At 47.2% G+C, this 15,556-nt stretch overlaps 4 protein-coding genes across 4 annotated transcripts; 3 read left to right on the top strand and 1 right to left on the bottom strand.

Annotated features, from left to right (window-relative positions):
* Positions 1-583: 583 nt before the first annotated feature.
* On the bottom strand, positions 584-5,904 carry K444DRAFT_566266 (HET-domain-containing protein). The gene is made up of 7 exons (XM_024877124.1): positions 5,810-5,904; positions 4,859-5,758; positions 3,486-4,793; positions 3,120-3,197; positions 2,566-2,911; positions 1,728-2,505; positions 584-1,599 (listed from the first exon to the last, which is right to left on the bottom strand). Exons 1-7 carry the CDS (start codon positions 5,855-5,857, stop codon positions 918-920), a joined length of 4,140 nt encoding a protein of 1,379 aa, XP_024734184.1. The 5' UTR covers positions 5,858-5,904; the 3' UTR covers positions 584-917.
* Positions 5,905-7,315: 1,411 nt separating this feature from the next.
* On the top strand, positions 7,316-8,891 carry K444DRAFT_632399 (uncharacterized protein; the record flags this gene model as incomplete). The annotated part of the gene is made up of 5 exons (XM_024883473.1): positions 7,316-7,511; positions 7,595-7,690; positions 7,748-8,476; positions 8,533-8,575; positions 8,624-8,891. 5 exons carry the CDS (start codon positions 7,316-7,318, stop codon positions 8,889-8,891), a joined length of 1,332 nt encoding a protein of 443 aa, XP_024734185.1.
* A 525-nt stretch (positions 8,892-9,416) lies between these two features.
* K444DRAFT_50406 (uncharacterized protein) lies at positions 9,417-9,816 on the top strand. Its single transcript, XM_024873376.1, has one exon. It carries the CDS (start codon positions 9,532-9,534, stop codon positions 9,730-9,732), a length of 201 nt encoding a protein of 66 aa, XP_024734186.1. The 5' UTR covers positions 9,417-9,531; the 3' UTR covers positions 9,733-9,816.
* Positions 9,817-11,644, top strand: K444DRAFT_50466 (kinase-like protein). The gene is made up of 2 exons (XM_024873383.1): positions 9,817-10,449; positions 10,540-11,644. Exons 1-2 carry the CDS (start codon positions 9,901-9,903, stop codon positions 11,503-11,505), a joined length of 1,515 nt encoding a protein of 504 aa, XP_024734187.1. The 5' UTR covers positions 9,817-9,900; the 3' UTR covers positions 11,506-11,644.
* Positions 11,645-15,556: the final 3,912 nt, after the last annotated feature.

Raw genomic sequence — 15,556 nt, forward strand, 5'->3', positions numbered from 1 at the left:
ACTGCTAAGTTCCAATGAACGTAATTTTCGCGGAGGTTTGAGAGCGCATTGCATGGAAAGGATCGCTTAACTTTAGGCATTCCAAAAATGAACAAAATCACTATCACAACTTATACAGTTCAGTTCAATAAGAAAAACAGGTCTGAAGGGTGCGCAACAGTGAACATTGCGGTAAATAAGTAATCAATTTGCTGCTTTGTATTTTTCTCCGTAATACATTCTCTAGGGAAAGTAGTCCATCACATGAAGCCAATACAGCAAAACCTATCGTGTTATTTCAGCAGCCCAGTTCCTCAGCCTCCGAGGACAAGCTTGCTCTGCTGATTTTGCGCAACGGGATCATTGAAATCTAGAAAAATGGCCAGCCGCCGGAACAGCAAAAATACAGAACCTGTAGCTTGCGTCGTCCGCGAGCTTCAACTCGTTAAAACATCATCCAAATACCCTGATTACTAGCATCGGGTAGTGATAAGAACAGGACGTACAAAGGCGAGAGACTTCACCTTTATATATTTTGGTGTGTAAGGCAGTGCTCCGAGTCATTGATAGAGAATGGAACAATGAATTATTTCAAAAGATTGGCAGCGAGGTTGCCTTGGATTTATGAAAAGGGAATATCTGATTTGAGAAGTATTGTCCAATCTATTCGGACAAAGTAAAGAAAGATTCGATCGTTTTGTGGTACTGTACATCGCACTAGCTGTCTGAATTCGTGCTAATACGTAATATCTCATTCAGTCGAGTATCCACGGTGTGAATTAGCAATCTGTCAGCTTCGTTGCAGATTAGGCTAGGACATTTAAATTCGACCTGACTGCTTACATTGCCTTTTGCGAAAGAATATCCCCTCTAACAAGCCCAAGAAATATCATATTTGCGTTCCGCATCTTAACCACTTCGGTTCGCTATCCAAGCAATCAACGAATCCTAGCCATTCTCTGTACGCCGTCGAGAGCAATGTGGCGTCGGCCCAAGATGCCCACTCCAACCCTCTCGTATGCCTCCTCGTTGGCGTGAGCACAGAGATGAAGGATTAGGGCGTAATACTGCATGGGCTCAGTTTTGCTCTTTCCAACGACGACACAATGAAGAGGCTGGCCCAAGGTACGACGAGGATCGTCCAAGATGACTTCTGCACCTTCTGTATTAACAACCTCCCATATGGGCGCTTCTAAGTCAAGAGCTGCGTCCGTCTGCGCACCCTTCGAAAAAGGTGAGATGATATCGTTGCACCATTCAGCTTGACCAAAAGGAACAATCATGTATCGAATCTGGCCGTCATATGCCATCCACGACCATGAGGGGACTATCTTGCCGCCGCGAAAGGCATCAATGTGTTTCAGAGTATCTCCGGCACGTTGCCATAGCAGACAACGGTGCAAGTAGATGTCAAAGACCCCGTAGCCACCAGTAGTGCCGAAAGTGTCGAGGAGCCTGGTCTCAAGGCCTTTGATGGCGATAGGCCGATCTGAGGGAAACGACAGGGCTAGCCTGGAATACCGCTCGTAGAGGTCTTGGGAGAGTTCGATACGCATTCCTTTCACGTACTTCTCTGCGGCGTTGGGAAAGTTGGCGTCGCCGAGAAAAGATGCTTTACGACTTTTGTGGGAGGCGAAAGTCAGTAACGAGTCTCAAGACAAATATAGAATGGCTGGTTACAGTGGTATCAAAAAAGATACCGGCGGGTATATTACGTTAAGCAAAGAAAGGGAGAAGAGGACACTCACTTCTTCATCTTGGTCATCGTCTCGCACTGCACCCCTCCCCCGCACTCCCAATATGACTGTGTCTCCGTGAAGTAAATCGTTCTTCGTGATAGTGCTCGTTCCTGCAGCACCCAGCCTCTCTGATTCAACTCACCTTGGTCCACATCGCGGTGGAAGTCGTCAATAGTCTCACAAACGCAGTAATTTCCGTCTCCAGGAGGTCCCTGCATCACAACACATCGTCTTTCCGGCCTGGGTTTGAGGAACCCGTCGCTACTACCACTGGCGCAGCTGGCAGCGATTGTGCAGTACGCCGAGCTGAAGACGCGCCCCATAAGTTTAGACTCTGCCTCCCAGTCATCTTGGTCATCTTGAACGATGCAGAGAGAATCGATCCAGAGGTGTTTCAGTCCAAGGCCACGTGTAACATGGACAGCATCCTGAAAGGTCTTTGGTAGTCGAGTTATCTCAAAGCCGCGTTGGAGATCCTCGATATTGGATTTGTAAGTGCAGAATTTGGCGTGCAGCTGGGGCGATCCCCAGCGGTGGGACAGGGCAGCGTATCTTCCCGACCCAGTGTAGTCTCGACCAAGGTTCACCAACCTGACGGTTCCAGAGTCACTGTCACAGACATCGAGAAACCGAGTTGGAAGAGAGCCAAGATCTTTCGGGTAGCAATCATGAGTATCATCACAGCAGCGGATCCATTCCCTCATAATCTTGAGATGCGTCGCGCTTCCAGCTTGGGGAAGTTTGGGAATGCCCATCTGAATGTCCTGCAAAGTAGACTTCCGAGAACCTGATGTCCCGTCAGTAATATTGAAAGATGGGTTGGAACTTGATTGTATCTCGAACATACCTGGCATTGCGTAGAGATTGGCGATAGCTTGACCTTCACATTCCTCCATCGTCAAATAGGAGCCGACTCTGGCAAAGCGAACAAAGTCCCGGCGTCCTTTCATCCGAGGTTGTACGCCTTGTAAAAGCAATCTGCAAAGAGTGCATCTCTCCTTATCGGCCTTTTCCTCGAGTTGGGCCAGTGAATCCGTAAATATACACGCAGTAGACCACAGCCGCAAGGCACTGCAGCGGCGGCAAAGCTGGGAAGGTTCGCGCGTTTGAGGCAGGATAGTACTTAAGTCAAGACCCGCAAAAACCTTTCCCGCAATACTGCCATCAGGGGCATAATCCCAGTCGTCGTTTAGCTACAGGAACGTGAGTTTGCGCGTGCATGGGGAGAGGCAGAATTCTCACCGGCTTGCAAGAAGAAGTAAGTCATGGAAACTCAAGCTCCGCGTGCGTGAGCAATGCGTTGTTTCAAGAAAGACAAAATAGGGTTGGAAACTCGACGTACGGTCTGTCAGAGACGGGTTAGTTGTATACTCAGAGTAGGAATACCGAGCGAATACTCACAAACTGGGTCGGGCCGTCAGTTAGTAGACACTTCGATGAAGAGAAACTGTAGTAATTACTAGGGTGAAGCGACCTACTCTCTACTCAGCCAAATAGGAAAGGAAATTAGTCAAATATGCTTGCTAAATCTTTCTTCCAATCAACCTGGCGCCACTTACATACTATACAGAGGTTGAATAAGTATTAATTCCAACGAGGCCAAGAGTATTATGAGAACTTACTTCCTATTCAAATAGAAGATCTGTATTAGAACCATAACGACGAAGAGTTACTATTTTGCTAGAGGACTCACATTCTGCTGTAGCGAGGAGTTCAAATTAGAAATTGAGCTGAGAGGATATGGGAGGTCGAAATAAGCTAGCATACCCGAGTGTTAATCTCCCCGACGTGTCTATTTTGCTCAGTAAACTGTACACGTGAAGGCCCTGGAGGGGGTGCTTCTCCGCCTAAGGGAGGACTTCCAATCGGCTGGATTTGCTTCCGGTCCAAACCAGTAAGAATAAGCTCAATTTCCTTTCTCATCTCTGGTGCATAAGCACGAGATTTTGGATCAGGATTCGTAAGGGAAAGAAGGCCTGTATTCTGTCTTTCGGGCGGAGTTCTGTTTCGAATCTCTTTTTGGTGCACTCTGTCTGATTCGCCGACTGAAGTTGCTGTTATTGATGGTTGAGTCATCGAACCTGGTTCCAATTCCAGAGTTTCGCCAAAGATCGGGGATGGTGGCTGGGAATCTGACGCTTCTTCTTTCATCGGCAAGGTGAGGCTACTTTGGCCGTTGACAGGATTCCGAAGGCCAAGGTCGACAACCAGCAGCCGAGTTTCGATTAGCTCAACCAGGTGCCGGACAGCAGTGTCTTTGGAACAACGCCAATCTGCTTTGATATAGCGGATCCAAACTCCCACCTCGCCATGAACTTTAGCCGTTTGGCTCTTTGTAGGGCTCAGATTTTGTTGGCCCTTTGTGTTCGAGCTTTGCTTTTGAGTTTCAAGTGTGTAGAAAGATCCGTCGAGACAATTGGAAAATTCTATAAGTTTCTGAGGGCCGTAAAGCAGCCAAATAGTGAATTCAAGGAGAATACATCCCATGGACCAAATGTCGTATCTGCGTGATCTGGGAGCGTTGCGGACAATTCCTAACTCTGGGGCTGCATGAGTGACTGTCGCAGCTGTAGAGTATGTGAATACTGCCAACTCCTGACGCTCCTTGGTCGCCATATTGTGCTTTTTGGCCAGCCCGACGTCGGTGATGACTAGCCTCGGCTTGTCTTCCTGACCACCTTTGGTCTTGAAGCAAAGGATATTCAAGGGTTTCAAGTCTCCATGGCGGTAATTTTCCTCAGACGCGCTAGCCCTGTGGTGCAGGCACTCCAGCGCGCGAGCCAACCCAGTGAGCTGTGTGAAGACCCATATCATATAGTCCCGTGCTGTCTTTGGAGTAGTGGTTATCCAAAATTCCCACAAATTACCCAACTCAGCCCAGGGAAACATAAAGTAGTGGTCGTTTCCTTTCTGATAATAGGCAATGGCCTTGATCAAATGAGGTTGGTCAGTAAGTCCTCTCATCATCTCGAGAACAACGGCCTCGCCTTCGGCTATAGCTGCGAAATCTTTGCCTGATCGTTTCAGCTCCTTGATGGCAACAATAACATTGCCCTTGTCATCCAAGAGATCATCCTCACGAGTAGTTAGTATTACGGTAATATTTGAAATCAATTTAAGGGAAAGCTGAGGTATCTTACAGAATTCTTAGGAAGGTGGCCAGCATGAACACTCATCTTTTCCACGTAGCTGTATAACGTCGTAGGCTCCGAATCCCTTTTCCCCCAGCTCCTTGTAAATGGCAGACGGATTTCGTCTGGAAAGTTGTATCGAAACTTGCCCTCGATAAGGACTGGAGGCACGAACGGCCATTGCCAGTGTTGGCAGAATTGGTCGACCCGCCACGAATCTCGGCCCCACGGACTGCTGGGGCCCCAACGAAAGGTCTCAGGAACCCTGTTGCCATCGAAGGTTCCCTTATTACAAGATTCAATCTCCCAAGTCTTGCTGTCCTGTCCTGACCTCTTCTTTCTAACGGGAAGCATGTCATCCTGGAAACCTTTTACATAGAAGTGCTCAATGAGGTCGAAGCCGCGATTCGTGGTAAGGATTGCAAAAACCTTGAAAGCTTTATCACTGTAGAACTGGACTAAATCAGAGATGGTGGTGTTTTGCGTCAATGCTGTCTCTCTGCTGTATTCCTGGAGGACTTTCTTCACCGCCTCCGGGGTTGTCAGTCGTCTGAGGAGTGTCTCCGGAGCGAATTTGAAAGCGTCGATCGTTGAGCACTCCATGACCGTATTAACGTCGTCGAGCATATCATTGAGGGTTAACTCAGACATTTTGATATTAGTTGTGGATGATCTGTTTTGGCTGTTGGGGGTTCTCTGCCCGTTGCTTGGAATGGATACTTCAAGTGAGAGATTAGGTATCTCGGGTGAGAATGGATATCCTTTGACGTTCCTTTGGCCGTTTTGTTTTTGATCCTTTGAAGTTTGATACACTTGCGTGCTTGTTGGGTACTTCTTGTGGGAGAGTGACCAGTCAGTCGGGGTGGATGGTGATTTCTCCTGCTGCGAATTAAAAATCCTTGTGATCGCCTGCGATCTTTCGGATAAGCACCGGCATGTGTGCCGAGAGGAGCCACGTACATGAATAACTGAGGAAAGCCAAGTCCACAGTCCGGAGAGAAAACTCATCGTCGATAATTGAGTCGTCCACACTAGTCGGGCAAAAATTGCGCATGAGATAATATAGAAGGTTCACCTACCCTGAGTCGTGTTCAGTTATGGGATATTCTTATCTCATCATTTTCATGCAGAGCCTCCTTTTGTGGTGAAGCTCCGAAATTATCATGCAGAGGGTCGCAATAGGTGTGTTGCAAAAGAAACTCATTGGCTAAGGACGGGAATGTGTAAAACGACACCCCCCCCCGGGGGTCGATTGGGGCGGGGATGTTGATGACTTGTAATTGGCTACCTAAGCTCCCTAAAAATCTTAAGTTAGATTTTTAATATAAGTAGAAGCTAATATATTATAACCCTTGTATTATAATCACGTGCTTTCTAGCTTATAATAAAAAGATTCCTTAAAATAGAATTTTAATTTAAGGAAGTTTGTATGCTAATTAATTAAGTTCCAGTTTTTAAGCCCTATAATGCCTTATAAATTAGGGGCTTATAGGGCTCTTGTGTTTGGTTTTAGGGACTTATTCGCTAAATTTCTAGGTTTTCTTAAGCTTACTTTTAGGCTATAAAATATTTAACTTTTAATTTCTTTAATTTCAAGAGCTATTACTAAACCAAATTTTATAAAAAGCTATATTTGAATAGCCCTTAATTAGCACTATAAGTAAATAAAACAAGCATTAAATTATATTAATTCCTTATAAGATTAAATTAAATTAAAGAAAAAGCCAGAGTTTTGGTGTTCCTGTCCGAGCGCCTCTACTTTGGGTTAGTGGCTACCTAATCCTAGTAATCGACACCCCAATCGACACCCGGGGGTGTCGTTTTACACATTCCCCTAAGGCGGACAACATGGCCGACCCCGCTCTTGCAGGTCTGACGAACATTTGAATCCTCTAATCGGTGTGCTCAGCCTCGTTGAGCTGGATGCTGGCGGATGCAATGGTGGGCTGATGCTGCCTTCTCGGGTTGCACGATACGTCTCGCATGTCTGCATGGGGAGTGATCATTAAGCTGTCTGCATGAAGATTCCGTGGGGTCATGTCCTGCAGAGAGACCATTCCGGCGGAAAGTAGAAAATGGATTTGTTCAGTGAGCTTGGGGCGCTGAATCTGGGGTTGACGAGAAACGTCACTGGCTACGACGAGTTGAGAAAATGGTCCAGCAAACTTGGGCATAATTGCATCAAAGCTGGTACCATGTACTTCGTACCGAGGTACAGCTGGTATGTATTGGCCCCTGTCGACAGGAGGGGGGGGCGTTGGGGTGCAACTTCAACTTCAACACCACACAACTCTTGTAGTTTTGGACGAAAAATAATTATAAAAACACGTATATGCTCCTTAAGATTAGGTAAATGTAAGGATACATGTTTCCCAGAAATTTTCAATTGTTGTGGTGGCATTGCTAGGAAGAGCTGTGACCCCTGCAAAAAACAGGGGCCAAAACATACCAGCCGTACCTCCGTACATGGTCAAGCTTTACCTAAAGGGCTTCGCCATGTCACTTATCCACTTGCCAGAGATTTCGCAATCAGTTCTCACTTTTGACCTTTTCGCAGGAGTGAACTTACTGGCAAAGCGAACAAATGGAGCCACACCCTCACGGGGAAAACCGGCGCAAAGCCGCTGCGACCTCGACACGAAGAAGAGACTTTTCGTCTTATGTGATGGCACATGGCAGGATGGCATCAACAATAAGAGTCCCTTGACGAATGTCGCAACATTGGCAGCTGCCTCGAGCCCATAGACTCCGACGGCTGTCCCCAAACCGTCTATTATAATAGTGGCATTGGCAACGTAACCAGCAACCCTCACAAATTTGTTGACGCTATAATTGGCAGGGGTAAGCAACAACTCTGGATACGGCATCTGTGCTAGCAACTCACATTGATATCAACAGGAATTTCAGCGAAGATACGCAATGCCTACAGTTTCCTTGCGCACAACTATAACTTCAGAAGAGAAAGCGATGAAATCATTCTTGTTGGCTTCTCACGAGGCGCTTTTGCAGTCCAGTGCCTCGCATCCCTAATCAGCCAGACAGGTCTGCTCGAGAAGCAATACCTATACTACCTCCGGGGTTTGCTCACGCTGTGGGCCCACCAGAAAATTAAAGGGGGGTCCAATAAGCTCGCGGAGAAAGTCCAAAGACTAAAGGACGCGGAGGTCCTCCGCAGTATGACTATCGCCGCCTGTACGGTGTGGGATACTGTCAGCTCCTTAGGTCTCCCAATAGAGCTACCATCGCGAGCACTCTCGTTTGTTGGAAAACAAGTACCCAATCGTGCCGACCATGCGTTCCAGGCACTATCACTGGACGAAAAAAGATCGAAATTCAAGCCTTATCTGTGGGAATACATAGAGCCTGGGGAGCATAGAATTATTAGCGTGAGCCAGTGTTGGTTCTTGGGAGCTCATGCAGATGTAGGGGGCAACGGAGATGCCGCCCTCGGAGCAATGACGCTCTTATGGATGATTGGGAAGCTGCATGACCGGGTTGGTGTTCTTTTCAATGAGTCCGAGATTGCGAAGCACCTCAAACATAAGTGCCTCGAGTGGGAGTTTGCTATTAACAAAACTTTCGGAGTTTTCAAGGAGACTAGGGTTTTGTCCACTATTTCACATTCAGGTAGGAGGTTCGGTCTTATCCCAAGTATGGCGGTGTTGTGGTGACAGACTATACAGGACAAGCTGGCGAACCGGGCTGGTGGTGGTTCTTTCTTGGCCGGTAGACGCGTGCCAACTCACTCATATCGACTGCTTTAAGGGAATCAAGCCAGCTTCCAAGTGTCCCCGCCGAGGTTCACTTCTCAGTGCGCCTCTCAATGGCGTCGAAACGGAACAAATGCCGCATACTAGAGACCTGGAAGACGGTGCACGTTTTGAATAAGGTACAATGGCAGTCTAAGGACCGGCTACGGAAGCTCGATGAGCACACTCTAGGACAGCCGAGCTCTGAGGACAGGGAGCACGACCTGCTCTTGAAGTGGTGCAATCGGGAGTTTCCACCAAGGACGAATCGACTCGAATTCGTCGAGCTGTAAGGAGTCATTGAAGACCCCGAGTCGGGAAGGGACTTCGAACCTTTGCAGATTTCCTTCTTGAGTGTATGGTCTTTGTCGGAGACGACCTTGCGCCGTCGAAGGTCTATCCGCTATCCACAAGGTGCCGGTGAAACTGCAATAGGGCTTGCGCCAATTGAAATAGCTCGTCCGTTTTTCAGTTGCTTTCTTGGTTTTTGTCTGTGTTATTTCAAGCTTTTCAAAGGGCAAAGATCTCCCTTTTGTCTCCCGCCGCTAAACCGCATTTGACCACACATTTGTGCATCCCCCGAGACTCCGATGAAACGGGCACAACCTTAATTCCACTTCTCTCTTCTGACAGCACAGAAAAGACATGGCTACCACTTAAGAAATCTCCGAACACTCTCACACTCTCCAGCTTTTCTGGCATTATTTACTCATTGGGTACCTGGTGGGCAAACGAAGTCGGCATTGGACAATTCCCCATCACCATAGTCCTATCAAAATTCAGAGCTTTCACATTCATTTCTCACAGCACCATGGATGCCGACTTTCTCTTCCACGACCTCTCCCTTCGCCGTGTGGCCTCACGGAGGCCTTAGATGCACGATAGGTCACATCACATGCAGTCTAACAGCCTTATCAGTCGGTGGCAGGGCCAATGCATAGGAATGTGCATCCTCTTCCACTCGGTGTGGTTGCCATAGGCTGCGATTGGCCCAGGAACAGCAACATCACCACCACCCTCACCAAAGCGGCACAGGTAGGCAGTAACTGCGGTCGTGGACTAGACCAAATTCAGACACCGACTTCCCGCTCGTGGTTGGAGTGCGAATCCTCCACCCCCTCCACCATTTTCTAGACATGAACGGGCAGCATGAGTCCACAAGGCGGAGCCGCAACTGGTGTAGCAGAAATAAGGGCGGGTCCCAAGTTGCGATGGAGCTCTGCTCCGCTTCGTGCAGTACACAATCCATTACCAATAACTCGGTGCACACTGGACATACAATCGTCTGCCTCACAAACGTGAATGATGTCGACTCGGTCTCTATACGAAGAGCTTGAGGAGCGAATTTGTCCCCTTACTGGGCACAAGTATCTTGGCAATCTGGAGAGCCTCTCCAAGATAATTACGTGGCCATCAGTCCAGAAGTCGCTAAACCCTTCTTTCGGTCGCCGATGGTTATGGCTACCATACTGGGACAGCAGTCCGGAAAATAAAATCCCAGGAGCAAGAAAGGTCATTGCCATCCTGGTTCGGGCTGGACAATCCAAGACCATCGAAACTCTGTTATCAGAAGACCTCACGGACGCAGATCTTCCCCTTTCCCAAAAGGGGTCAGATCTTCAGTCTGCCTCCCGCGATAAGGTATTCACGTGTTTTAGGACCTGGGAGCCTGGTGCAGTTGAGCGTTTTCTCGAGAAGCAGTGGGTGGTTCTTGAGCCGTTTATGCAACTCAATTCTGAGACTGCGATCAATGTCCAACTCGAAGGCCAATGCGCTCTCAGCTTGGCGTTTTATGCCTGCGTTGAGGTCACCAAAGACAAAGAGAGTACGGCTCATGTCTTCAAAGCCACTGTGAGGCCCGAATTTCACGGTTTCGGCAGAAACGTAAGTTCATTTTGGGTTCTGCCACATGTTTCGGCCACTTCTGATGTTCGGTTACAGGAGAAGCCAAAGGCTGCTGGAGAAGTCTACGTTGCTGTCAAGAAATTCGAACAACGTCGAACAGATGCCTTTGTCAAAGAGAGGGACATGCTGAAGGCAATCCAAGAGAAGGGCATATCGAACGCACACCTCATCAAGCATCTGGCTATCTGTGAGGATGTCCCATGCATCATCTTTCCATGGGCCGATGGAGGAGATTTGGGAGAATACTGGCAGCGCGAGTCTCCAAGAACGCAAGATGAGTTTCTGTGGTCACTCGGACAGATGGTCGGGCTTGTAGATGCCCTGAAGGATCTTCACAAAGGGAAGTGTCGTCACGGAGACCTCAAGCCTGCAAATATCCTCTACTTCACTGAAAATGGTGTTGGCGTCCTGAAGATTGCGGATGTTGGCGTCTCGAGAGTTCACGAGAAAGAGACTGCGCTGAGAAGGGGCGTGACAACCACCTCGGCCTCGACTAAAGTATACGAGGGTCCAGAAGTCAATGCCAAGATTCCGAGGTCGCGTCTATACGACTGCTGGTCGATGGGATGCATCATTCTCGAGTTTGTGCTGTGGCTATTATACGATTTCAAAGCGATCGAGAGCTTCTTGGCTGCCCGGCTCTCCGAATCGCACGGCTATTATCGTCTCGTCGCTAACGCCCCCAATATTGAACCATTGGATAATACGGAGGTACATCCAGCGGTTTATGAAGCGATGAAGCTTCTGCGAGAGGATCCGCGATGTGTCGGTACCGCGTTGGAGGCCCTTGTCAACCTCGTCGACCATAAAATGCTTATGATAAAGCCTAAACAACGCCGGGAAGCTGCTGATCTACACCAGGAACTCCGGGCCATCCTCGGGAACGCCGAGAAGAACCCTTCGTATTTGGTGAGATCGGATCAACCTGTCCCACATGTCCCACCGATATTCAGCCAACCACCGCTGTCATTCCATTCAGACCAAGGGTCTACCTTTCAATAAACATGGGCTTGAAGAAAGAGATTGACTTTTGGAATGCCAACTTGACAGGAGAGCTCAACTCACGGGAACGACTTTACAATTTTAAGCAAAACAGGCCACCTGCGTATGTTCGAATACACCTGCCGCGAATTGCGTTACAAATTCGAAGATGACTTGAATTCCCTCCACCTCTATTTACTGTGAAAGAAGGTGGCCAGAAATGGTAATCTAGACACCCCGACTCGAGACTCGATGCACCGGACCACTTCCCGCTTTTCCTGATTCGGAACTTGCCAGATGAGCTCACATTCGATAAACACAGCACTGGGATTAGTATTTGAGAGCTATCTCTGTTGCAACAACACAGCAGAAATCAAACATTCGAGGTTTGATAGTTTGTACCACCAAGAAGTCTTGAACGATTGTATGTCTTTCTTCAATTCCATAGCTCGTCACATACTAATGAAGTTTTGCCCAAAAAGAATTCCAAGACGTAAAGCAATACCGAAAATGCCTTGAAATTCACCTTCCCTGGGACTCCTTCGTAGGTTTACCCGGTGCCTTCGCTTTGGGGTACCTATGGCCAACGCACACGGTATACGTAATACACTCTACTAGCGAGACCTTGTGGATGAGAACCCTGAGCTATTGGAAAGCGACGGCATTGGATTTTGTGACGCACAAATTTCGTTCTTCCTTGGTTATGAATATCGTTAGAAAGGGGGTCTCAAGTCTGGCTTAATTCAGGGGTTCTCGTTTATCTCTTCTAGCCCATGTCTTTGTCGGCCTATATTCCAATCCCATAACAGAAAACTCATTCTCAGATAGATAGTCTTTTGAGAATATATAAAAACTGTGGCGAAATATCTCCAAGTAACGAGGCCCCCTCCCCGATTCTGTCCCACGGTAGATAATTAAACAAACTGCTTTCATATTTCGGAACTATTTAAATCCTATCTTCCTCCTAGCTTACCAAATCACAGTCGAAGACGTAAATTCTAATAATCGAACTAAACCCACCTAGAGCCTAGAAGCGAGCAAGGGAGGATGCATTCCGACAATCGGGACTCCTTATGTGAAATGAATAGTAGTTAGTAAATAGACCGTGATGGTGCAGCATGATCACTAGCGTGCCCCTGAATCTCGCTAAATTTTCTTCGCTCAGGCAGTTTGTTCGACAAACACACTCGGTAACGATGTACAGGCCGCGGAGCAAGAGCAATCCCTCTAACTGTTTTCGAATTTGATTTCCAGCGGGAGATATACTCTTCTCTTTCGAGAGCAGAGCATTCTCGGCATAGTATGAAGAAATGCGGTGGGTTGAGCCAATCAAGGGAAGCGGCCCCGTGCATGAATTTCATAACACCACACAATATTATTTCGGCACTTTTTCGCTCTTCTTCTTCTCACAGCCCATTAAGATCACATCTGCAGTGTCTGAAAACTCGTGCATTCCCTTTTGTTCCGAAAAGACTCTTCCAAATCAATTCCCCGTGTCAAATCCCGAACGCGCGAATATGACGGCGAAATCACCTGATTGCTCACACATCACCCGATTTTCTCGTGCCACCAAACAAATACCCACCGCGGCCCCTCCCCAGCCTCCACAAAACGCAACCAAATTCCTGCAGGTACATAAATGCCTCTGAGACCCCTTTCTCTGAGCTTCAATATCTCGAAGAAAAATCCTCACGCTCATCTCCATTTCCCTCCTCATTGCCTTCACATTCATGCTCTGGCAACATCTCATATCTTCGAACGCTACTTCTATCGCAAAACTCTCAATTGCAAAGATGTCCGCAGAACCGAAATCGGCAATAATCGTGGGATCTGGACTTGAAGGTTTATCCCTAGCTTTAATACTTATCGCAAAGAGAATTCAAGTTACCCTTCTCGAGCGCTCCGCTAAACCCGGTGGGAATAGCGTTAAAGCCTTATCCGGTATCAACGGCACACCGACTAAGTTTTAACCAGGGCTGCTATTCTCTGACCTCTTCTTCTATTCTAATACTATTGCCTTTTCCGATATGGCCTTTTCCTTATCCTCAGGCACTAAACGATATCTTAGAAAAAGCTTATAGGGAAACTAGTAAATAATTCAAGCAATTATATTAACTAGTTGGTGAAAAAGGGTGTCTATTTGAGTATTATTACCTAGCTTAGTAGGTATTCATTTCCGAGGGCGCATTAAGGAGCAGGGAAGACACTGCCCGGATTCTCTATTATCTTGACTTTACTTGAGGACCTGAAAGCATCCCCTCTTTTCACCTTTTAGACTGGTTATGTAATAATTAAAGTCTTGAAGTTAGAAGGCAAAGTTAATAGAATAAAGCATGTATATAAAGATAAAGAGAAGAAAGAGCTTAGAGGGCCGGTAATCTTTGCCACTAGAGGATTCGCAGGCAATGCAAACGGCTTGCTCGCAACGTATTGCCCTGATCTCGCTGGCTTTCTTTCTACCAATGCCCCGACCTGGTTCTCAACCTTTACTCGCCGAGATAGGAGCCCAACTTCTCAATATGCAAGAAGTGCAAGTCCATCCCACAGTATTCGTGGATCCGAAGGATGTCAGTCATCCGGTAAAGTTCTTAGCTGCGGAATTATTGAGAGGCGAGGGTGGTTTAAGTCTTCGTAACTGCGCAAACCTGCTGCATGGAGTGCGCGCATTCGATGCATGCCATGTAAATGACTCTCTATTTGAGAATGGATGCAATGATTTCACTGCGACGGAGTCTTCTGTGACATGTTTCGACAAGGTTGTAGGGTTGGTTAGCGGCAAGCTACACCCAGTCGACTGGATTATTGGTGGCGAGACCATACTGTCTAGGCAACAATGTCTATTGGGGTGGTCATGTTGGATGAGGCTCCCACCAGTCTCAATGATTGCTTATTGGTGTTAACTCCAGGTATATATGTGACCGAATCTCTTCTCGCCAGTTGCCTTTTTTTTGTAACCTACTCAACAACATCCTCTGTTTACGTCGTCTCAGAAATAACATCATTTATTAAGGTACCTAATTTGTCGCGATACTCAAGCAACATGCACAGTCACGTCAAAGTTATATTAGCCCTTGGTAATTTTGGGGTGTAAGGCAGTGCTCCGAGCCATTGATAGAGAAGGGTACAATAAAAATGATTACAAAAGATTGACAGTGAGGTTGTCTTGGATTTATAGAAAGGGATTGCTCTTTATACAGAAAAGTAGATCAAATTCTCGAAGGCGTGGTTCGTGCGCGTAACTCGATGGATATCTTTTCACCCGAAGGACAGTGGATCGGATCGAATTCAAGTTAAAATTGATGGCTTGTGTTAGATTATCATTCTACCTAAATGAGTTGAAACTTGCCACTTTACTCTTTTCTTCCTTCTAGAGTCTTCCTACCAATTTCCATCCTAGCTTATTCCCTGTCTTGGGGGTGGGGGGAGGAGAATTGCGCTGGGGACCCTGAGCAAACTTAATGCGTGTTGAATATCTTGGGGTCTAGCGGGCTGTCTCGACGTTGGAGGGTCTATGAGGGAGGGGGGGTTATGAATTGATAACTGACGGTTGATCGCCCAACGATCGTCTCCTTAACGGTTACAAACCAACAACTCTCCCGGGTGATGGGAATTAAAGCGTTAATCCCGGAGATTTAAGGGGTTGAAGTAATAAGGACGCCTCCGCCAGATCTATCGATTGCCTTATATAACATCGATAGCCGGCACGATGTAGATTATACCGAAAGTACCAGTGCTTAGCCCAGCTATCTTATATTTGGGGAGAGGAGGGAGTAGGGCTCTTTCAACAGATATACAGAGTAATTTGTGGCGTGCCATGGCGGGACAGTTGTGTATATTTGAGTGCGAGTTTTTAAAGCAGCGAATTTGAACAGCTGCCCATATGCGACGGCGTTTAATTGAAAGTGCCTGGTAATTGTAAGGCTAAATGACCCACACTGGTGTAACTGAGTTTGCACCTGCTATGAAGGTAAATCTGAAGCAGTGACAGGGCTTTCTCCAAATTCTTCGCTATTAAAAAGATGACTTCTGGAATTGACACGGACTTCCTCATTAAAATATTTTGCTGCTCCTG

This window comes from Hyaloscypha bicolor (genome assembly GCF_002865645.1).
Source record: "Hyaloscypha bicolor E unplaced genomic scaffold K444scaffold_117, whole genome shotgun sequence".
Lineage (NCBI taxonomy): Eukaryota > Fungi > Ascomycota > Leotiomycetes > Helotiales > Hyaloscyphaceae > Hyaloscypha > Hyaloscypha bicolor.